The 23,266-nt window shown below is 45.5% G+C and overlaps 1 protein-coding gene across 3 annotated transcripts in view; it reads right to left on the bottom strand.

Moving 5' to 3' along the window:
- Positions 1 to 9,648: 9,648 nt before the first annotated feature.
- Positions 9,649 to 23,266, bottom strand: part of LOC141094250 (uncharacterized) — a 35,889-nt gene continuing 22,271 nt past the window's right edge. For 2 of the 3 annotated variants that reach the window (XM_073580068.1, XM_073580069.1), the window contains exon 7: positions 9,649 to 11,230. In XM_073580068.1, the coding sequence (XP_073436169.1) occupies positions 9,891 to 11,230 (1,340 nt within the window). In that variant the 3' untranslated portion in view covers positions 9,649 to 9,890. The remainder of the gene's footprint in view (positions 11,231 to 23,266) is intronic. The other variant, XM_073580070.1, reaches the window with a different exon arrangement.

The following is a 23,266-nucleotide window of genomic DNA, read 5'->3' as shown; positions in this document are numbered from 1 at the left end:
ATGGCAAGACAGGATGTTGAGAAGGCCGAACTTTTAAATTCCAATTTTGCATCTGTTTTCTCTCAGAAAGGAAATGTAACATCAACTGTTCTTCACTGTCCTATTAATGGAATAGAAGAATCCAGGATATCTATAAACAGAAAGATAGTGAGGAAACACTTAGCTAACCTAAATGAATTCAAGTCTCCAGGTCCAGATCAATTACACCCCAGAGTGCTGAAGGAGATAGCAGAAGAAATTTTTGAACCCCTCTCCATAATCTTCAAAATTCTTGGAGAACAGAAGTGCCAGAAGACTGGAGAAGAGCAAATGTTGTTCCTATCTTCAAAAAGGGGAAGAAGGTGGACCCAGGCAACTATACGCCGGTGAGTCTGACTTCTATACCAGGAAAGATCTTTGAACAAATTATTAAACAACATGTATGTCAGTACCTGGATAAGAATGAAGTGATTAAACAGATTCAGCATGGGTTTGTAACTAACAAGTCATGTCAGACTAACTTAATTTCCTTCCATGATGGAATCACTGATTGGGTGGATCAAGGAAATGCTGTGGATATAGTATATCTTGACTTCAGCAAATCATTTGACAAAGTATCTCATACAATCCTTATTGAAAAAATGACTAAGTATGGAATGGACAAGGCAACTGTTAGGTGAAATCATAACTGGCTTAGTGATCGGACCCAAAGAGTGGTCGTAAATGGCTGCACATCCAGTTGGAAGAATGTCTCAAGTGGGGTACCACAGGGCTCTGTCCTGGGCCCTGTATTGTTCAACATCTTTATCAATGATTTAGATGAAGGAATTGAGGGTAAACTGATTAAATTTGCTGATGACACAAAGCTAGGAGGTATCGCTAATACTGGAAAAGAGAGAGAGGATTCAAAAAGATATAAATAAACTGGAGCAGTGGGCAGCAACTAACAGAATGGTTTTTAACAGGGAAAAATGCAAAGCACTACATCTGGGCAATAAAAATGAAAAAAGCATATACAGAATGGGAGGAATAGGGTTAAGCAACAGCACATGCGAAAAAGACTTGGGTATACTAATAGATCACAGACTGAATATGAGTCAACAGTGTGATGCAGCAGCAAAAAAGGCAAATGCAATTCTAGGATGTATTAACAGAAGCATACAGTCTAGATCACATGGTCATTATTGCCCTCTACTCCTCTTTGGTCAGACCTCATCTGGAATATTGTGTCCAGTTTTGGGCACCACATTTTAAAAAAGACATCAACAAACTGGAGCAAGTTCAGAAAAGAGCGACCAGAATGGTGACCGGTCTGCAAACCCTGTCTTATGAGGAAAGGTTGCAGGATTTTGGAATGTTTAGCTTGCAAAAGAGAAAACTGAGAGAAGACTTAATAGCTGTCTACAAATATCTAAAGGGCTGTCACATTGTAGAAGGATCATGTTTATTCTCATTTGCACAAGGAAAGACTAGAAGCAATGGGATGAAACTGAATGGGAAGAGACACAGATATTAGAAAAAACTTTTTGACAGAGTGATCAATGAGTGGAACAGGCTGCCATGAGAAGTGGTGAGTTCTCCTTCAATGAAAGTCTTCAAACAGAGGCTGGACAGACATCTGACTGGGATGATTTAGCGAATCCTGCTTTGAGCAGGGGGTTGGGCCAGATGGCCCAGGAGGTCCCTTCCAACTCTACGATTCTATGATGGCACTTTTGCACCACTAGATGGAGCTACATTTGCCTGAATTTTTATATCTACACATGGTTTACACACATTAAATTTTCTTGTCTTAACTATATACTATTTCACATTATAAGCTGTGTATTTTTGTAATTATTTGTATGTATACATAATTGATTACTACTTCTGTCTCTGTAAAAACAATCCCCTTTAACCCCTTTCCGACATCAGGTGTAAATGTACACTGATGTTGGACCCCCTCCCTTTGATGTGGGCTCCAACGCTGAGCCCACATCATTTCCAGCACATGATGGACAGGAAATCGCACCCATCGGTGACCCTGTCACGCGATCTGGGTCATCAATGGGTTGGCATGACCTGTATGGTTGTCACTGCCGGATCCTATGAGCGCTGCCCGGTGGTTGGCGCTCAAACCAAATGAGCAACTCTGCTACATACAGGCGATCTGATCATCACCTCTATGTAGCAGAGCCGATCGGGCTATGGCAGCTACTAGTCTCCCATGGAGACTATTGATGCATGCCTGTGGAGACATGGGGGGGTCAGCGAGCGCCCCGGTCCGCTAGCCTAAACTGCATGGACCAGGGATCGTCCCGCCGAACTCACGCTCTCCTTATAACGTGTGCAAAACACTACTCAGACAACACAGGGTGAGGGTAACACAGTGTGGCAATGCTTTATTGAACCAGAAAACAGGCAGATAACACATAGAACAATCCCAGCAAAATACCCAAGATGGGGCACGTTACAGAGTCTCACCCTTCCGCGGACTCGTCAGGATAAGAGGAGCCATGACTTCAGAGCTGCCACAGTCGCTACCCCACCTGTTGCACGCACACAGAGAGGAGGTAACGACAAGCGTAGGAAGATGACAGTCCATTGAGTCCATACAAGGTACAAGACCATCAACAAAGGGGGTGGAAAAAACCACAAATGCATGGCTACAGATCCAACCATAAAATAGTTTAAATCTTTATGAAATATTATGCAGGTAAAGACAAAGACAGTGACAAATGAAAGTGCAGGCACGGACAACCCGTGCAGCTCATGGGAGAAAACGCTAAAACCCCGAAAAACCTAAGCGTGGGACATGAGATGGTGTAACAGTAGGGTCACGGTACCATGCATATTAATGTAAGTCCATAATTAACTAGTGGCCAAGCCACAAATACATCAACAAAGGGGTTAAAGACAACCACATAATGGACATCATATTAAACCATTAGCTGCCAGACAGGACCATGATGCCTACAAGCCTATGTAAAAAAATGACAAGTGTCAAATATTATGACATAATCACCATGCGTTGTTATAAAGTGTTGCCTCAAGTGAGCAGCACGGTGAAGGTTACAGGGGTCTGCGCGTCTACCCCGACGCACGTTTCGGATGCTCGTCCTTCGTCAGGGGTCGTGTATAAAGTGAAAACCGGGATCTTTAAAAAGGGGTCGGCCCGGAAGATGGAAGGCGCGGACCGGAAGTGACACATTCGCAGTCATGACAACCAGGAATGCCGGGCAGCGCTAGCATCTAGCAGCAGGAAGGATGGTGTCCATGACACCATGGCAACCAGCCGCAGAGAGACACCGGAAGCCGCGCGGCACCCCGGAGCATAACGCGCATGCGTACAAGTCTACGGACACCACCAGTGGTGTCTGAATCACCAGTCATTGAAAGAAGGGATACCTACAAAAACCGGTCACCGTATATAATTAGATCGTTAAATAGTTTATACATCTGGCATAGTTATATCATGGAGCCACATCCTGAAACTATGGGATGGTCACACGGGTTATAAAGGGGAATACTTATACAATTATTATGACTGGCATGTATTCAGCAACATGATTGAATCAGATGAATTCTATCTAAAGAATCCTGTTCTGCACCCATATCTGGACATATAGCAACATATAGCGATTTCCCATACAATACTAAGCTGTATAGACATCACATTAGTATTACATGGACATGTATATTGTATGGTATATAATAGACAGAAAAATAACCACACATTCCAAGTGTAGCCACATCAAAACACTCTGCCTGCAGATACAGGCACCGAAGGAAAACACACAAATGTGTGTATATTTATGTGTATCTCAATAGTGCACCCAAAGAGTGCGAAAGGCTCCATCCAAAATGCAGTCATAATTACACATCAAGGATATCATAGACATATTAACCCCTTCCTGACATCAGACGTACTATCCCGTCCATGGGACCTGGGCCCCTATGCCCATGGACGGGATAGTACGTCTACCGCGATCAGCGGTGCCCACGTGGTGAGCACCGCTGATCGCGGCCGGGTGTCAGCTGATTATCACAGCTGACACCCGGCACAATGTGTCAGGGGCGGTCACGGACCACCCCCGACACGTTTTACCCCTTGCACACCGCGATCAAACATGATCGCGGTGTACCGGGGGTTAAAGGGAAGCATCGTCAGGGAGGGGGCTCCCTCCATGCTTCCCTGAGCCCCCCACGGCAGCGCAATGTGCAGCTCTGCTGCGGGGGGCTCCTTTCCTGCAGGCGACGCAAGATGGCGACGGGAGCCTTCGGGGGCCTGCAGGAAGCTGGCATCCTCAGTGCCTGCAAAGCGCAGGCATGAGGAAGCATTGTGCACTGCCTGTGACAGATTGCTGATCTGTCACAGTGATCTGTGATGTGACAGATCAGCGATCTGTCACAGAACAGAGATGTCCCACCTGGGACTATTTAATAAAGTACAAAAAAAATAAAAAAAAGTGTTAAAATAATTTTAAAAGAATCGCCAAATAAATTACAAAAAAAAAAAAATATTCCTGCAAATAAATCCATTTTTTGAAAATAAAAAAAAAAACAATAAAAGTACACATATTAGGTATCGCCGCGTCCGTAACGACCCGCCCTATAAAACTGTCCCATTAGTTAACCCCTTTAGCGAACCCCTTAAAAAATAAAAATAAAAAACGAAGCAAAAAATAATGATTTATTATCATACCGCCAAACAAAAAGTGTAATAACGCGCGATCAAAAAGACGCATATAAATATCCATGGTAACGCTGAAAACGTCATCTTGTCCCGCAATAAACGAGCTGCCACACAGTATCGTCAGCGAAAAAATAAAAAAGTTATAGCTCGCAGAATAAAGCGATGCAAAAATAATTATTTTTTATATAAAATAGTTTAAATTGCATAAAACCGACAAAACATAAAAAACGACCTAAATGAGGTATCGCTGTAACCGTACTGACCCGAAGAATAAAACCGCTTTATCAATTTTACCGCACGCGGAACGGTGTAAACGCACCCCCCCAAAAGAAATTCATGAAAAGCTGGTTTTTGTTCATTCTGCGTCCCAAAAATCGGAATAAAAAGCGATCAAAAAATGTCACTTGCCCGAAAATGGTACCAATAAAAACATCAACTCGTCCCGCAAAAAATAAGACCTCACATGACTCAGTGGGTCAAAATATGGAAAAATTATAGCTCTCAATATGTGGTGATGCAAAAACTTTTTACAATAAAAAGCGTCTTTTAGCATGCGACAGCCGCCAAACATAAAAACCGCCATAAATAGTAAATCAAACCCCCCCGTTATCACCCCCTTAGTTAGGGAAAAATAATAAAATAAAAAAAATGTATTTATTTCCATTTTTCCATTACGGTTAGGGAAGGGTTAGGGCTAGGGTTAGGGCAGAGATTAGGGTTAGGGCTAGGGTTAGGGTAGGGTTAGGGCTAGGGTTAGGGCTGAGATTAGGGTTAGGGGTGTGTTGGGGTTCGGGTTGGAGTTGGGGATTTCAACTGTTTGGGCACATCAGGGGCTCTCCAAATGCAACATGGCGTCTGATTTCAATTCCAGCCAATTCTGAGTCGAAAAAGTCAAATGGTGCTCCTTCCCTTCCAAGCTCTGACATGCGCCCAAACAGTGTTTTACCCCCACATGTAGGGTATCAGCCTACTCAGGACAAATTGCAAAACAATTTTTGGGGTCCAATTTCTCCTGTTACCCTTAGGAAAATAAAAAATTGGGGGCAAAAATATAATTTTTGTGGAAAAAAATGATTTTTTTATTTTCACGTCCGAGCGTTATAAAATTCTGTGAAGCACTTGGGGGTTCAAAGTGCTCACCACACATCTAGATAAGTTCCGTAGGGGGTCTAGTGTCCAAAATGGGGTCACTTGTGGGGAGTTTCAATAGTTTAGGTACATCAGGGGCTCTCCAAACGCACATGACACCCGCAGACCATTCCATCAAAGTCTGCATTCCAAAACGTCACTGCTTCCCTTCCGAGCCCCGGCGTGTGTCCATACAGTAGTTTTCTCCCACATATGGGGCGTCAGCGTACTCAGGACAAATTGGACAACAACTTTTGGGGTTCAATTTCTCCTGTTACCCTTGGGAAAATAAAAAAATTGGGGACTAATTGATCATGTTTGTGGAAAAAATACGATTTTTTTATTTTCATGCCCGAGCATTATAAACTTCTGTGAAGCCCTTGGGGGTTCAAAGTGCTCACCTCACATCTAGATAAGTTCCTTAGGGGGTCTAGTTTTCAAAATGGGGTCATTTGTGGGGGGTTTCCACTGTTTAGGTACATTAGGGGCTTTCCAAAGGCAACATGACACCCGCAGACCATTCCATCAAAGTCTGCATTCCAAAACGTCACTACTTCCCTTCCGAGCCCTGACGTGTGTCCATACAGTAGTTTTCTCCCACATATGGGGCGTCAGCATACTCAGGACAAATTGGACAACAACTTTTGGGGTCCAATTTCTCCTGTTACCCTTGGGAAAATGAAAAAATTGGGGACTAATTGATCATGTTTGTGGAAAAAATACGATTTTTTTATTTTCATGCCCGGGCATTATAAACTTCTGTGAAGCCCTTGGGGGTTCAAAGTGCTCACCTCACATCTAGATAAGTTCCTTAGGGGGTCTAGTTTTCAAAATGGGGTCATTTGTGGGGGGTTTCCACTGTTTAGGTACATCAGGGGTTTTCCAATCGCGACATGGTGTCCGATCTCAATTCCAGCCAAAAACATCAAATGGCGCTGCTTCCCTTCCGAGCTCTGCCATGCGCCCAAATAGTGGTTTACCCCCACATGTGGGGTATCAGCGTACTCCGGACAAATTGCACAATAACTTTTAGGGTCCTGTTACCCTTGGAAAAATAAGAATTGACTGGTGAAACGATCATTTTTGTGGAAAAAATAGGATTTTTTAATTGTACCGCTGTACGTTATAAACTTCTGTAAAGCCCTTGTGGGTTAAAGTTCTCACCACATATCTAGATAAGTTCCTTTGGGGGTCTAGTTTCCAAAATGGGGTCACTTGTAGGGGGTTTCCACTTTTAAGGTACATCAGGGACTCTCCAAACGTGACATGGCGTCCGATCTGAATTCCAGCCAATTTTGCATTGAAAAAGTCAAACGGCGCTCCTTCCATTCTGAGCTCTGCCATGCGCCGAAAGTCGTTCCCCCCCCACATATCAGGTGTCAGCATACTCAGGACAAATTGCACAATAACTTTTGCAGTCCAATTTCTCCTGTTATCCTTGGTAAAATAAAAAAAATTGAACCTGAAGTATTTTTTTTGTGAAAAAAAGTTAGATGTTCATTTTTTTTAAATATTCAAAAAAATTCCTGTGACGCACCTAAAGGGTTAATAAACTTCTTGAAAGTGGTTTTGAACACCTTAAGGCTACTTTCACACATCAGTTTTTTGCCGTCAGGCATGATCCGGCTTTTTTTAGAAAAAACGGATCCGGCATAAATTTTGGAGAACTGTAGAAACGGATCCGTTTTTTTGCTGGATCCGTCTCTGTTCCTGGCGGCTGGCCAATTGGATCTGAGCATGCGCAGACTTAAAAAAACCGGATCCGGTTGCTGGATCCGTCTTTTTCTGGATCCGGCGCATTCCGGCGCCCATAGACTTTCATTGTAGCAAAAAGCTGGAAGCGCCGGATCCGGCGCTTCCGGCTTTTTCGCCGGAGACAAAAAACGTTACAGTAGACGTTTTTTCAAGACGCCGGAATGAGACAAAGTTGCCGGATCCGGCAAAAAACGGATGAAACGCAATGCCATCCGGCACGATCCGGCGCTAATGCAAGTCAATGGGGAAAAACCGGATCCGGCATTGCATTTTGACGGATCCGTTTTTTCCAAAAAAAGCCGGATCGCGCCTGAAGGCAAAAAACTGATGTGTGAAAGAGGCCTAAGGGGTGCAGTTTTTAGAATGGTGTCACTTTTGGGTATTTTCTATCATATAGACCACTCAAAGTGGCTTCAAATGTGATGTGGTCCGTAAAAATAAAATGGTGTTGTAAAAATGAGAAATCGCTGGTCAACTTTTAACTCTTATAACTTCCTAACAAAAAAAATGTTGGTTCCAAAACTGTGCTGATGTAAAGTAAACATGTGGGAAATGTTAGTTATCAAGTTTTTTGGGTGCCATATCTCTGTGATTTAAGGGCATAAAAATTCAAAGAAAATTGCGAAATTTTCAAAATTTTCGCCAAATTTCCGTTTTTCTCACAAATAAACGCAAGTTATTTGAATGAAATTTTACCACTAACATGAAGTACAATATGTCACGAGAAAACGATGTCAGAATCACCGGGATCCATGGAAGCGTTCCAGAGTTATGACCTCATAAAGGTACAGTGGTCAGAATTGTAAAAATTGGCCCGGTCATGAATGTGCAAACCACCCTTGGGGGTGAAGGGGTTAAAGAGAAATGCAAACAAGATATACAGACACATATGGGTCCATCAATAGTCATATATTTATATATATTTATCCTCTGATTAGAAAATTCACTGACAAGAGGATAAAACTAAACTTTATTAATTCCAAATGTAAAACTATACCCATAATTCACCCCCTGAAGGTTAATCAGAAGGTGACTAATAGAAAACCTATACCCCACATCTCAGTATATAGGGTGAGGTGACGTATGCACACTCGCTCTCCAAGCCTCTCATTTCTATGGGTTTTGTCATCCTCACCAAAGACGAAGAAAACCCTAAAATCCTGTATCATGGTATCCGAAGCAGTCAGAAAACGAGCCACATACTGGCAGACCCCAGACTTCACACTATATACTTCGTAAGTTTATAAGCCACTCCAGTGTGAGGAATAGATAGTATGTGAAATTACAGTATATACCGCTCAGGGAACACTTAAGTGCTCCAGATATAATTTCCATATTCACACTAAATAATGACACAGATCTCCCAGACATTATGGTTGCACATATCCCTAGTCTTTATAACGATATTGCACTCATTCCCTGACAGACCGCAGCATGGCCATTAGTTACAAGCTGCTAATGATCTTTGGAGCAGGTAAGTTTTCCCTGAGTGGTAGATATTGGGTGGTCTGAAAACTGGGTTTAGTCTAGGACAATTTGTCTGCACTAATTGACAGCTGTTACAATACCAAACTAGAGCAGTCCCTATAGGAGAAAAAACATAATTATACTGTATTTTCACATACTTTCTATTCCTGACTGATCACCATTGGAGTGGCTTATATACTTACGAAGTATATAGTTTTTAGTCTGGATTCTGCCAATATATGTCTAGTTTTATGACTGTTTCAGATAACATGATACGTGATTTTAGGTTTTTTTTCCTGTTGTCTAGTCTCACTTGAATATAGATCAATATTAAATAGTCTCCTGATGAGTCGCCTTTGGTGAGGACAACCTGTAGAAATAAGAGGCTTGGAGAGTGAGTGTGTATACGTCACCTCACCCTACAAACTGAAATGTGGGGTATATGTTTTTTCTATTAGTCGCCTTCTGACTAACTTTCAGGGGATGAATTATGGGTATAGTTTTACATTTGGAATTAATGAAGTTTAATTTTATCCTTTTGTCAGCAAACATGAGGAATGACAAGAGACAGCCCATTTAAGAAGATCCAATCTTGGTTAAAACTATTACATCATAATGAACATAAAAAAGGCTTCTCCCCTGTGTGACTTCTCTGATGTTTATTAACAGTTGATTTCCAAGTAAAATTTTTCCCACATTAAGAAAATGAAAAAGGCTTCTCCTCTGTGTGACTGCTCTGATGTTTAACAAGACGCACTTTCCAGGTAAAACATTTCCCACATTCTGAACAGGAAAAAGGCTTCTCCCCTGTGTGAGCTCTCTGGTGCTTAACACAATTTGATTTATTGCTAAAACATTTCCCACATTCTGAACATGAAAAAGGCATCTACCCTGTGTGAGTTTTCTGGTGAGTAACAAGCGCTGATTTCCGCTTAAAACATTTATGACATTCTGAACATGAAAAAGGCTTCTCCCCTGTGTGAGCTCTCTGGTGACTAACAAGCTCTGATTTCTGGCTAAAACATTTCTCACATTCTGAACATGAAAAAGGCTTCTCCCCTGTGTGAATTCTCTGGTGACTAACAAGCTCTGATTTCTGGCTAAAACATTTCTCACATTCTGAACATGAAAAAGGCTTCTCCCCTGTGTGAGTTCTCTGGTGAATAACAAGCCCTGATTTCCTGTTAAAATATTTCCCACATTCTGAACAGGAAAAAGGCTTCTCCCCTGTATGAGCTCTCTGGTGAATAACAAGATGTGCTTTCTGGTTAAAACATTTCTCACATTCTGAACATGAAAAAAGTTTCTCCCCTGTGTGAGCTCTCTGGTGCTTAACACAATCCGATTGATTGCTAAAATATTTCCCACATTCTGAACATGAAAAAGGCTTCTCTCCTGTGTGAGTTCTCTGGTGATTAACAAGATGTGCTTTCTGGTTAAAACATTTCTCACATTCTGAACATGAAAAAGGCTTCTCCCCTGTGTGAGCTCTCTGGTGACTAACAAGATGTGCTTTCTGGTTAAAACATTTCTCACATTCTGAACATGAAAAAGGCTTCTCCCCTGTGTGAGCTCTCTGGTGCTTAACACAATCTGATTGATTGCTAAAATATTTCCCACATTCTGAACATGAAAAAGGCTTCTCTCCTGTGTGAGTTCTCTGGTGAATAACAAGATTTGCCTTCTGGTTAAAACATTTCTCACATTCTGAACATGAAAAAGGCTTCTCCCCTGTGTGAGCTCTCTGGTGAGTAACAAGATGTGCTTTCTGGTTAAAACATTTCTCACATTCTGAACATGAAAAAGGCTTCTCCCCTGTGTGAGCTATCTGGTGCTTAACACAATTTGATTGAGTGCTAAAACATTTCCCACATTCTGAACAGGAAAAAGGCTTCTCTCCTGTGTGAGTTGTTTGGTGTGCAACAAGATCCCATTTACATTTAAAACATTTTCCACATTCTGAACATGAAAATGACTTCTTTGCTTTAGGAGCAGATTGTTTTTTAATGCCTCTTTTGTGACTTTGATTTTCCTTAGTAGTTGGTAATGAATCGGAAGATAGGACCTGTTCTATAGGATCAGATGCTAGATCTTTGCTGTGAATGGATGATGATATATCTGGAGTAACAGCAATCACTCCAGTTGTATCTTGTAGGATCTCAAGATCATCACATTTAAAAACTGAAGATGTCAGCTGCCCCTCTGATCTCCTGGTACAGTCATCTGCTAAGATAAAAAACAATTATTTTTTAATAAAATATCCTTGAGTTTTATATTTTTGAATATTTCTACTTAAACTGTTCATAAAAATGGGAAGCTGTGTAAAAAACTTTATTTACCAAGACAAAGACAGTTCACAGTCTAATAGAAAACCTTGCTGGATGAACCAGTAGTGTGTGGTGATCCCGATCCACTCCCCTGTCACATTTGCTTTCCTTGCTTTGGCAACACTAAATGTATTTTGGTCCTGACAATAAAGCCTATTTGAGTCTGAGTTCAACTGTTTGTTCATTCTGCCTCCCAATTATCAAATAAAAAGAAACCAATCAATGTTATGTAGGCGAAAATAATACCAAATTCTCATCTCACAAAAAACAAGTCCCCACTCAGGTCCATCATCTGTCAATGGAAAAACAGAGGTTCCCACACTATTAGTGGCTGAAAGGCTGTTGAAAAGCAACAGGGTTTCTATTAACCGATCCTGCAATATCCGCTCTCATTTCTGAGTCTTGCAGTGTGCTCAAACAACATTTAGGATCCCTGTATTTAGCAATATTATAGTGAGAAGAACCCACTTAATTTATGGTGTGTGTCTTCTGGAGCACAATCTGGGCACTATGTGTTGGGTAATAAAATCTTTTCAATCTCCAACATCCACTGTGTGTTAATTTCCAGAAAGTGACTGTGAAGTCAAAATATTCACTCCTCCTATAGATTATAACCCTCAGTGAATTAATTTATAAAATGGAATCACTTTATGGGGATTTCGACTATTCTGGTTTTCTGTCATTTAGTTATATTAGGGCTCCTGCATATGGTGTGTCCAATCTCATCTGGGATCTCTTCCTGCTGTCCAGCTGGAGTAATCTGCTCCCTACTTCAGCCGATTGGAAAGTACCACACCCTACTAAAGCCCAAAGCATATGGCCGGAATCTGCCAGATACATCGTTCTCCTCTGGTTCAGTCCTCTGTGCTCAGCTCGCGGCTTGTGTATTTGTCTCCTGTTGTGACCGTGGCCCGTTTACTGACTACTCTTGTGTCTTCTGATTCTGTATTCTGTCCTTCTCACATAAGTGAGGCCGGACAATCCCACCACAATCAAACGATCAAACAGAAAGAACAGGTTAAAAAAAGACATAGAATAAAGAAATGTGTTACATCCTCAACAACAACGTACAGTATGTATGAGGGGAGAACTCCAACAGTAAACCGGAGAAGTATTCATTTATGGCCGACCATTGGAGCTACTATGAATCCTGACCAAAAGATTAGAGAAAATAACATTGCTCCCCATTTCAGGAGAGATTGTGCAGCAATCTGAAAATCTTAGGATCAAAAACAATATAATTTATAACGTGGAGTGAATCCATGAAGCCAGAGATCGAGCCATGCCAACACATCTCCTGCAGGGGTGAATAAATGTATATTACAGCCATCAGTCACACACAGCTTAGCGATATATCTGTTATAAGCTTATACTAGAGCTCTATGGAGCCCGATGATGTGGGTCAGAAATTAAGACAGACACGGTATATCACAGATCAAGATGTATATATCTATTGAAGAAATATGCACTTCAGCTGACAGATGCAAAGCAGGCAATAAGACAGTCTCAGTAGTATGCACAAGTAGTAGTACAGACCGAGGGTGCGAATACCAGTCCAGCAATGCGGAATCCAGGACCCAGAGCCCGGGCCTAATGGAGGGCAGACTGTAGCAGAGGTGTAGTGCAGAGCAGGTATAGCAGCAGAGTCCTTCTGTGGTATGTAGATCCAGAAACAAGCGGCGTATCCCGAAGAGTAGAAGAGGCAAGCAGGTTGCTAGTCCTTCCAGCATGGCAGCAAGTAAAGTACAAGATACACAAGCAATGCATAATGTGCAGAGTTCCCTTATGTACACAGCAAACAAGGAGTCTCAGACAGGAAACAAGATGGCCCCCGGGAAGCCAGCAACTCCATTTTGGTTAAGGGCAGAATTCATCAGAAGTAAGGGCAAGAGTAGACAAAACAGATATGCAGTCCCAGTCCTTACATTACTCTCCTTTTTAAAGATGTCCTCTGGACGATCTTACATCTGGTTTATTGGGGTATCTTCTGTGAAACTGTCTGATCAGACGAGGAGCGTGAATATTCTCCAGAGGTTCCCAGGAATTCTCTTCCGACGAGTATCCTTGCCATTTTACCAGATACAGATACTGGAGTCATCCCCTATGGATCCGAGAATCAATGATCTTCTCCACGATGAATTCCTCCTGCCCGTCAATGAGAATTGGACCAGGAGGAGCAGAGGTGCGCCCGGAGAAAGGATTTGCCACTACCAGTTTAAGCAGAGAAACATGAAAAACAGGATGCATTTTTAAAGAACTAGGCAACTTGAGTCGACAGGCTACAGAACTCACTATGCTGCTGATCTTGTACGGACCAACATATTTCTGCCCCAGTTTTGATGTTGGAACCTTGAGTTTCAAGTTCTTAGTTGAAAACCAAACCATGTCTCCTACCTTGTATGTGGGTACTGGCTTACGGAATCTGTCTGCTGCCTTTTTGTATCTCTCCTGTGCTGTGGCCAGTGTCTGCTTCAGAACTTCCAGATTCCCCTGAAAAGATGAAATGAGGTCGGCTACCGCATGCACAAACATGTCTATCGTTAGTCGAGGAAGAATACTGGGACGATATCCCATATTAGCAAAGAATGGAGGCATTTTGGTGGATGCACTCTGAGTTATTATAGGTGAATTCAGCCAACAGGAGCACACTCACCCAATCATCTTGCAGGTGACACACATAGCAACGCAGATACTGCTCCAAGATCTGATTGGTCTGTTCTGTTTGGCCGTTAGACTGTGGATGGAAAGCAGATGATAAATTTACCTTGATGTCCAGAGCAGTACAAAAATGTTGCCAAAATTTTGAAGTAAATTGAACCCCTCGATCAGATATTACTTCATCCGGGACTCCATGTAATCGAAAAATATTTTGTACAACAAGGTCTGCTGTCTGCTTGGCCGTCGGTAACCCGGTACAGGGAATTAAATGAGCAGCTTTGGTTGATCGGTCAACCACTACTTGAATCGTGTTCTTTCCTTGAGATGTTGTCAACTCTACAATAAAGTCCATTGAGATAGACCCCCTGGGACGGGATGGAATAGGAAGAAATTGCAATAGTACAGTAGGTGAGGAGCGAGGAACTTTTGATCTGGCACATACCTCACATGATAACACATACAGTCGAACGTCTTTCCAGAAAGTCGGCCACCAAAAGAAGCGAGACACAATTTCTTGAGTTTTCTGAATTACTCTATGACCGGCGATCTGAGAGTTATGCATTAGTTTCAATACCCTTAATTTTATTGTTTCCGGGACATACAGATGTTGTCTCTGAAACCAAAGGCCGTTTTTCAAGGTTAAATTTACCTGAGTAGGTGGTTGAATCAGAAGTGAATCTGTGGCATAAGCCTCTTTAATAAGTCTTGATTGTGCAGCACACTTACGAAGTTTCGTTCTGACAGTATGGTCCTTGGAGGCGAAGCCGAGGTCATGTCATGCGAATGAATCCTGGACACAGCGTCGGTCTTCCCATTGTGAGAGACTGGTCTGATTGAAGTTAATTCTCCAGATGGTGTCTGTTTACTTGGAAACTGCAATTCTTTCGTCCTCCAATGGATAATGGGGTTTTGCCGCTGTAACCATGGTAACGCTAGAATTATAGGAAATTTAGGGGAGGAAATTAGCAAGAACGACAGTTTTTCAGAATGACCTTCCCCCATACGAATCTTCAGAGGGGTAGTTTGAGAGTCTACCGGCCCGGATACCAACAGGGACCCATCTATAGTCTCCATTAACACTGGTGAGCGTCTCTTCTGCGAGTGTATACCGTGTTTTTTAACAAATGCAATGTCCATGCAATTGCCGCTTGCCCCAGAATCAATCATGGCCGTACTGGTAATCCAACAGGATTGCATCCAGATTTCAATGGGAATAGTACAAATTGTATCCTTTCTGGCTTCACCTGAGATCACCATAGCAGAACTTATTGAGAAAACCTCCCCACCCACAGGTGACGATGTTTCTGAACTAGAGTCAGGGAAGTCTGGAGTTTCGTCTGTCATCACTCTCCTCCAAGTATTTAACTGAGAACCAATAGAAGATACATCAGAAAAGTCACATTCGATTACCGCAGCTGCGGACTTGCGATTTTTTTCCGGGACAGACCGAAATGTAGTGACCCGATTTTCCTCAGTAGAAGCATACATTTTCTTGGAAGCGATGTTTCTTTCGTGCGTCGATGGTACTCCTCCGAACCGCATCAATCTGCATAGGTTCAGCCTCTGCCAGAGAAGACAACTTGCTTAGGGTTTCTCTGGAGGAAGATGGGAGGAATATGGGGTTATTACTGTTGGCCTCCGCCCACCTCTCTTGCCGGCGTGCCGTGAGACGAATATCTATCCTGATACAATGATTTATAAAGTCAGTTAGGTTAGTAGGTGATTCACCCCAAGCCAGTTCATCTTTAATAGTAGCAGACAAACCCCTCTTGAACACTGCATATTTTGCTGAGTCACACCATGTAATGTCCAGCACCCACCTCCGAAATTCCATAGCATATTCCACAACAGGACGCTTTCCTTGACGAAGTGTTAATAATGCAGCTTCTGCCGTGACATTTCAGTTAGGATCATCGAACATCTGACACATAGCAGCAATAAAATCATTCAGAGAATTCAAACATGCATCATTGGTTTCAATCAGAGGGTTAGCCCAGGCTAAAGCTTTGTTCGTCAGCAACATTATCGTGATTAATACTTTATCCCGTTCAGTTGTGAACTGAGCCGCATGTGCAGAAAAATACAGCTGACATTGATTCAGAAAGCCACGAAATTTCTCTCTTTCTCCACCAAACCTGAATGGTGGGAGTTTGGGAAAAACCAGACCTGGAGCTGGAACGGGGTCTGGAACCGCAGCTGCGGCTGTAGTCTCCACATTTGAGAGGCGAGAGGCTATAGCCTGGATAGAAGGATCACCCACATTTGCATTGTGATTAGTTTGGGACTCTAATGCCCCCAGCTTGGTCTTAATTGCTTGCAGCTCCCCGTGCAGTCCTGTGACAAATGAGCACAGCTTTTTCACTCGTGTCTCCATCGTATCTGACCCAGTGAGCTCCATTTTGTGGGGCTTGTGTATTCTGTTATAAGTTTATACTAGAGTTCTATGGAGCCCGATGACGTTGGTCAGAAATTAAGACAGACACGGTATATCACAGTTCAAGATGTATATCTCTATTGAAGAAATATGCACTTCAGCTGACAGATGCAAAGCAGGCAATAAGACAGTCTCAGTAGTATGCACAAGTAGTAGTACAGACCGAGGGTGCGAATACCAGTCCAGCAATGCGGAATCCAGGACCCAGAGCCTGGGCCTAATGTAGGGCAGGCCATAGCAGAGGTGGGTGCAGAGCAGGTATAGCAGCAGAGTCCTTCTGTGGTACGTAGATCCAGAAACAAGCGGGGTATCCCGAAGAGTAGAAGAGGCAAACAAGTTGCTAGTCCTTCCAGCTTGGCAGCAAGTACAGAACAAGATACACAAGCAATGCATAGTGTGCAGAGTTCCCTTATGTATACAGCAAACAAGGAGTCTCAGACAGGAAACAAGATGGCCCACGTGAAGCCAGCAACTCCATTTTGGTTAAGGGCAGAATTCATCAGAAGTAAGGGCAAGAGTAGATAAAACAGATATGCAGTCCCAGTCCTTACAATATCATGGCACAGGTGTAATGGTTTTCCTGTAGTTTATCACAATTCTCCTTGAAATTAGCTTTAATACAAACTGAAAAGTCAGCAGGCCCGGATTGATAATCTGCCCAGGCGGACAAATGCCCACTGGGCCGGCAGCTCTCCGCTTCAAAATGGGCCCTTTAAATCTTCTGCACAGGTGCTGGTGCGCGCGTACTGTCTCGGTGCACGCACTGACCAGGGTCACGGCAGTCAGCGTTAGCTCGTGAGTGCGGCCCTCGTCAGTGCGGAGAAGCAGGAGAGTGCGCACCACGGCCTGTGTAGAAGTTTGGAAAGCCGGCCTCCGCTGCCCTCTCCTGTCCCACAGTTGCTCCCAAGTGCTGCTGCTGCGGTGGTGGTGGTGCTGGCGGCGGCTCCTCCACCCAGCCGGCCCCCTGATCCTGGAGAACGGGGGTGCAGCCGAGCAGGCACTGAAAGCTGGACGCATCAAGAGGATGCTGCGGCTGGCAGCGGAGCTCCTGCTGCTGCGGAGACTTGTGCTGCTCAGACTGCAAATCTCTGTGCTGCGAGGGAGTCCTGCCAGCCCGGCCAATGTCAGCAGCCAGCTTCAGGTGAGTCTGCTCCCGGCTACCGCACTCCCAGAAAGTTTAGGAAACCTTTACTAGATGCAGGGACAGAGATAAGTAAAGGATGATGCCACCTGCGGCTCCAACCCTGGGTGCAATGTGAACATGATGATGTGGGAAGGGGGGTAAAGGGGGACTGCACATGATGATGTGGGGAAGGGGGTTAAAGGAGGACTGCACATGATGATGTGGGGGATTAAAGGGAGACTGCTCATGATGATGTGGGGAGGGGGTTAAAGGAGGACTGCACATGAAGTGGGGGTTACAAGAAACTGCAAAGGATGACATGGGGTAAAGGGGACTGCACATGATTATGTTGGGGGTTTAAGGCGGTCTGCACATGATGTGGAGGACTAAAGGGAAACTGCTCATGATGATGTGGGGAGGGGGTTAAAGGAGGACTGCACATTAAGTGGGGGTTAAAAGAAACTGCAAAGGATGACATGGGGTAAAGAGGACGGCACATGATGTGGGGGGTTAAAGGGGGACTGTAAATGATGTGCAGAGGGGGGTTAAAGGGGGACTGCACATGATGATGTGGGGGATTAAAGGGAAACTGCTCATGATGATGTGTGGAGGAGTTTAAAGGAGGACTGCACATGAAGTGGGGGTTAAAAGAAACTGCAAAGGATGACATGGGGTTAAGGGGACTGCACATGATGATGTGGGGAGTGGGGTTAAAGGGGGACTGCACATGAAGTGAGGCGTTAAAAGGAACTGCAAAGGATGACATCGGGTAAAGGGGACTGCACAGGATGAAGTGGGGGAGGGGGACTGCACCTGATGAAGTGGCGGGAGGGGACGGTAGACTGCAAATGAGGAATTGAGAGTGTGTTAAGAGGGAAAGCAATTGAATAGAAGGTGGGGATAGAGAGTAAATAATGAATTTTGCGGGTGGGGGAGTAAATGTATTGAATGTGGGGGTAGAGCTGTTGATGATGAATAGAGGGTGGGAGTGAGAATACATGACAATGAATTGGGGCGGAAGGGGCATGTAAATATAATGAGTTGGGGGAGTGGGAGGTACATAGTGTGACATCGGCGGCCGTGCCCGCCGATGCCCCTTCAGCGGCGGCACCCGCCGCAGCGTTCCCTCAACTGCGCGCCTCCGTCCGCTCACGCTCCCGCCCTGTCTTCCACCCTGCTGCGGTCTCACGCACCGGCCTTAGGTCGCGGGCGCGCGTCCACCCGCTCTCTTCCTCTGGCAGTGGGCATCGCTGAGGGGAAGGGCTGGGGACATACTTCCTGGTGCTAAGGTACTTCAGGCGTCCTCCCTATGAGGAGGACACCTGGTCATTGTGTGGAACCTCCGCACTGTTCTGGCCGCATTCTCCTGTCTAATGCTGTTTCTGTTTCCCTGCTGTAGCAGCCCTACCTGTCTGACCCTGGTCTCCCTGTACTGTCTCTCTGCCTACCTTCTGGTTTTCGCTTCCCCTGGTCCTCCTTCTGCCTTCCTGGTTCCCGTCTTATTCCCGTCAGCATATATATATACACACACACACATTACCCTCTGGGTTTCCTCGCTTGCTCCTCTCTTCTTCTGTGCCAGTGCTGGCTATTCTCCTCATCTGACTTCCTCGGTTAGGTACCCTTGTTATCCGCCTGTTTTACCTGCCTGCCTCTTACCTTGCTAGTCCTGTGAGCCGTTCCTCTTGGTACCGACTGTCGCGCTTCTAACCTCTGTGGTCTTGCCTCTAACGATCACTGTACAGGGGTTGGTCATCACCTGGTGCGCGCGGCCCAGGGGCTCCAGATCCGCAATCCAGAGGATCCACTCTCGGACATAGTCTATTCCTGAGTGTCACAGTATCACGAGGCCATGGACCCCGCCGGTGCCGCGGCCGCTACGCAGAAGGAACTGCTTTTCTTGCGAGAAAATCAGACCCGGATTATGTCCTTCATGAAATCCATGGACACCTGGATCTCCGCTCTGCAGACCTCTGACCCAGGGCAGGCTCCTCTCTTAGCCAGTCTCCAGCAGGAGCTCATGCAGCAGCGCGATGCTCAGTCCCATATCCTGGGATACATGGCGTCCGTGGATGATCGACTGCTTGCTCTGCAGTCCTCTGCGGCCGCCTCAACCCTACCTCGGGATGCAGTTTCGTCCCCGCCTCCCCGTCTGGGAAAGCCTCCCAGGTATAGCGGGGATCCTAAGTTATGTCGGGGTTTTCTAAATCAGTGTAGATTGCACTTTGAGCTTATACCCCAGCAGTACCCCACTGATCGCGCCAAGGTGGCGTTCATAGTATCCCATCTCGAGGGCGAGGCCCTGGCCTGGGTGAACCCTTTGTGGGAGAGGGATGACCCTGTAGTTTCCAGTATCCAGAATTTTCTGTAGGTATTCCGCAAAGTGTTTGACGAACCTGGTCGCTTGGCATCCACTACTGAGGCTCTTTTTAACCTCCACCAGGGATCTCTTACGGTAGGGCAATACGCCATCCGCTTTCGGACACTGTCTTCGGAGCTGGGGTGGAATAATGAGGCTCTTGTGGGTGCCTTCTGGATAGGCCTCTCAAGTAAAATCAAGGACAAGCTTGCCGGGCGAGACACTCCCACCACCCTGGAAGATCTCATTTCTCTGGCCACTCGTATAGATCTGCATTTTTTGGAACGCGCACGAGAGTCGGCTAGGGAGAAAAGGCCCTTTAGGTTGTATCAAGCTCCTATTCCGCACCTCCTATTAGCTCCGCTCCCGAGCCCATGCAGATAGATCCTATCAGGCTGTCCGAGCAGCGGTGCAGGGAAAGGATGACGAATGGACTCTGTCTGTACTGCGGTGGAGCCAACCACTTTGTGCGCACCTGTCCTGAGAAACCGGGAAACGCCTCCACCTAGGTCAGGTAAGAGAGGACCTCCTAGGTGATCATAATTCCTCTCTACCACTTACCCTTTCAGCTCTGATTATTACAGGTCGGGGGCGTAGACCTGTGGAGGCGTATGTGGACTCGGGCACAGCTGGTAATTTCATTCGCCAAGAAGAGGTTGACAAACTCCAGATTCCGGTGGTCATCTTAAGAAACCCGCGTGCAATCACCTCCGTCGATGGCAAATCTCTACCCGAGCTCATCACCAAAGATACCGCCGAAGTTGACCTTCAAATTGGTGCACTCCACCTCGAGAGAATAGCCTTTTACGTACTGCCTCATTTGTCCCATGCTGTTCTCCTAGGGCTACCCTGGCTCAGGCTGCATGAGCCAGTTGTCGACTGGCGCTCAGGATAGATCTTGCTTTGGGGTCACTCCTGTCATGAACGCTGTCTGCGGGCCCTTGTTCGTCCTCATTCTCTGCCTAGGCCAGTCGATCTCCCGGGTCTTCCCGCACCGTATCACGCATACGCCGATGTTTTCAGCAAGAAGGAAGCGGATTCTCTGCCACCGCATCGGTCCTATGACTGCCCTATCGACCTGATTCCCGGAGCTACCCCTCCCAGAGGGAGAGCGTATCCTCTCTCCCCAGCAGATACCACGGCTATGATGGAATAAATACAGGAAAAACCTGGCCAAGGGGTTTATTCGGAAATCCTCATCCCCTGCGGGTGCAGGTTTTTTCTTTGTCCGGAAAAAAGACAGATCACTGCGACCATGCATTGATTACCGGGGGCCTGAACAACATCACCGTTAAGAATCAGTATCCGCTCCCGCTGATCCCAGAACTCTTCAACCAGTTGAGGGGGGCCCAGATCTTCACGAAGTTGGATCTGCGGGGAGCCTACAATCTGATCCGGATCCGCACAGGGGATGAATGGAAGACTGCCTTTAATACCCGTTTATGGGCATTATGAATATCTAGTCATGCCATTTGGTCTCTGCAACGCTCCGGCTGTGTTTCAGGAATTCGTTAACGAGGTGTTCTGGGATCTACTCTACTCCTGCGTGGTGGTGTACTTAGATGATATTCTCATCTTCTCGCCCGATCTGTCCTCTCATCAAGAAGCGTACGCATGGTCCTGCATCGCCTTCGAGAGAATCAACTCTAAGCCAAAATTGAAAAATGCCTCTTTGAGCAGACATCGTTACCCTTCTTGGGATATATCGTCACAGATTCCGGTCTGAAGATGGATCCAGAGAAACTCTCTGCGGTACTCAAGTGGTCTCGTCCCGTTGGTGTGAAAGCCATCCAGCGTTTCCTCGGATTCGCTAACTATTACCGACAATTTGTGCCTCATTTTTCTACAGTTACCAAACCCATCGCGGCCCTGACTCGTAAAGGAACTAAGTCAAACAGCTGGTCTCCCGAAGCTGAAGACGCCTTCCTTGCTCTGAAACGCTCTTTTGTATCAGCACCGATCTTACATCGTCCGGTAGCCAGCAGGCCCTTCGTCGTAGATTTGGATGCCTCCTCCACCGGAGCTGGGGCGGTTCTGTCCCAGCAGGCTTCATCTGGACGTCTGGTGCCCTGCGGGTTTTTTTCTAAAACCTTTTCGCCTGCGGAATGCAATTACTCCATTGGAGACTGGGAATTGCTGGCCATTAAGATGGCCTTGGCGGAGTGGCGATATTTGCTTGAAGCGGCAGTACCCCCCTTCACTATTTTCATGGACCACAAGAATTTGGCTTACCTGCAGTCCGCCCAAAAACTCAATTCCCGGCAAGCCAGATGGGCTCTGTATTTTTCTCGTTTTGATTTTAAGCTTCACTTCCGACCTGGCAATAAGAACATCAAAGCGGATGCACTTTCCAGGTCCTTGCAGTCGCCAGAGAGGGATGAAGATCCATCGTATATTATCGAGCCTGCTAAAGTTATCACCGTGGCTCCTGTGAATTTCTCTACTCCTCTGCCAGGCAAAACTTTCGTTCCCCAAGACAAGCGTTCAGAGGTGCTGTGCTGGGGGCATTCCTCCAAGGTTGCTGGGCACGTTGGGACTAAGAAGACCCTCTTGCTGCTTTCTCGTTATTACTGGTGGCCCGCCCTTCGCCAGGATAAGATGGACTATGTAGCCTCATGCACGACCTGTGCTCAGAACAAGGTTTCTAAGACTCTGCTCTCCGGTCTTCTTCACCCGTTACTGGTTCCAGAAGCTCCTTGGCAGCAAATTGCTATGGATTTCGTGACTGATCTGCCCCGCTCAGATGGATGTACAGTACCACCATCTTAGTTGTAGCAGATCGCTTCTCCAAAATGGTTCATTTCATTCCCTTACCCGGACTGCCGTCAGCCCCGAGGTTGGCCGAGATCTTCATCCACCAGATCTTCAGGATGCATGGTCTTCCTCAGCGGATCGTGTCGGATCGGGGGGGTCCAGTTTACCTGTCGATTCTGGAGGGCTCTCTGTCGGCTTACGGGCACATCTCTCGACTTTCCCTCTGCATATCATCCTCAGACCAACGGGCAGGTGGAGCGGATTAATCAAGTGTTGACTACCTTCTTACGTCACTTTTCTGACATCCATCAGGACAATTAGGTCTCTCTCCAACTTTGGGCTGAATTTGCGCATAATCATCCCAGCGAATCCACCGCCAAGTCACCATTTCTTGTGGTAACAGGTCAGAATCCTGGTATTCCGCTGCCCCTTTCCACATCGTCAAGAGTTCCCGCAGCAGATACTCTCGACAAGGGATTTTTGGAAATCTGGAGGGAGACCAGGGAGGCGCTCAAGAATGCCTGTGCCCGAATTAAGAAACATGCGGACAAGAGACGGAAGGATGTTCCTCCGTACCATCCTGGTGACAAAGTCTGGCTTTCAACCA

The sequence above is a fragment of the Dendrobates tinctorius genome, unplaced genomic scaffold (assembly GCF_039654945.1).
Source record: "Dendrobates tinctorius isolate UK_male_01 unplaced genomic scaffold, ASM3965494v1 ptg000063l, whole genome shotgun sequence".
NCBI lineage: Eukaryota > Metazoa > Chordata > Amphibia > Anura > Dendrobatidae > Dendrobates > Dendrobates tinctorius.
The sequence above is the reverse complement of the archived record's forward strand: the minus strand, read 5'-3'. Positions and strand labels throughout refer to the sequence as shown.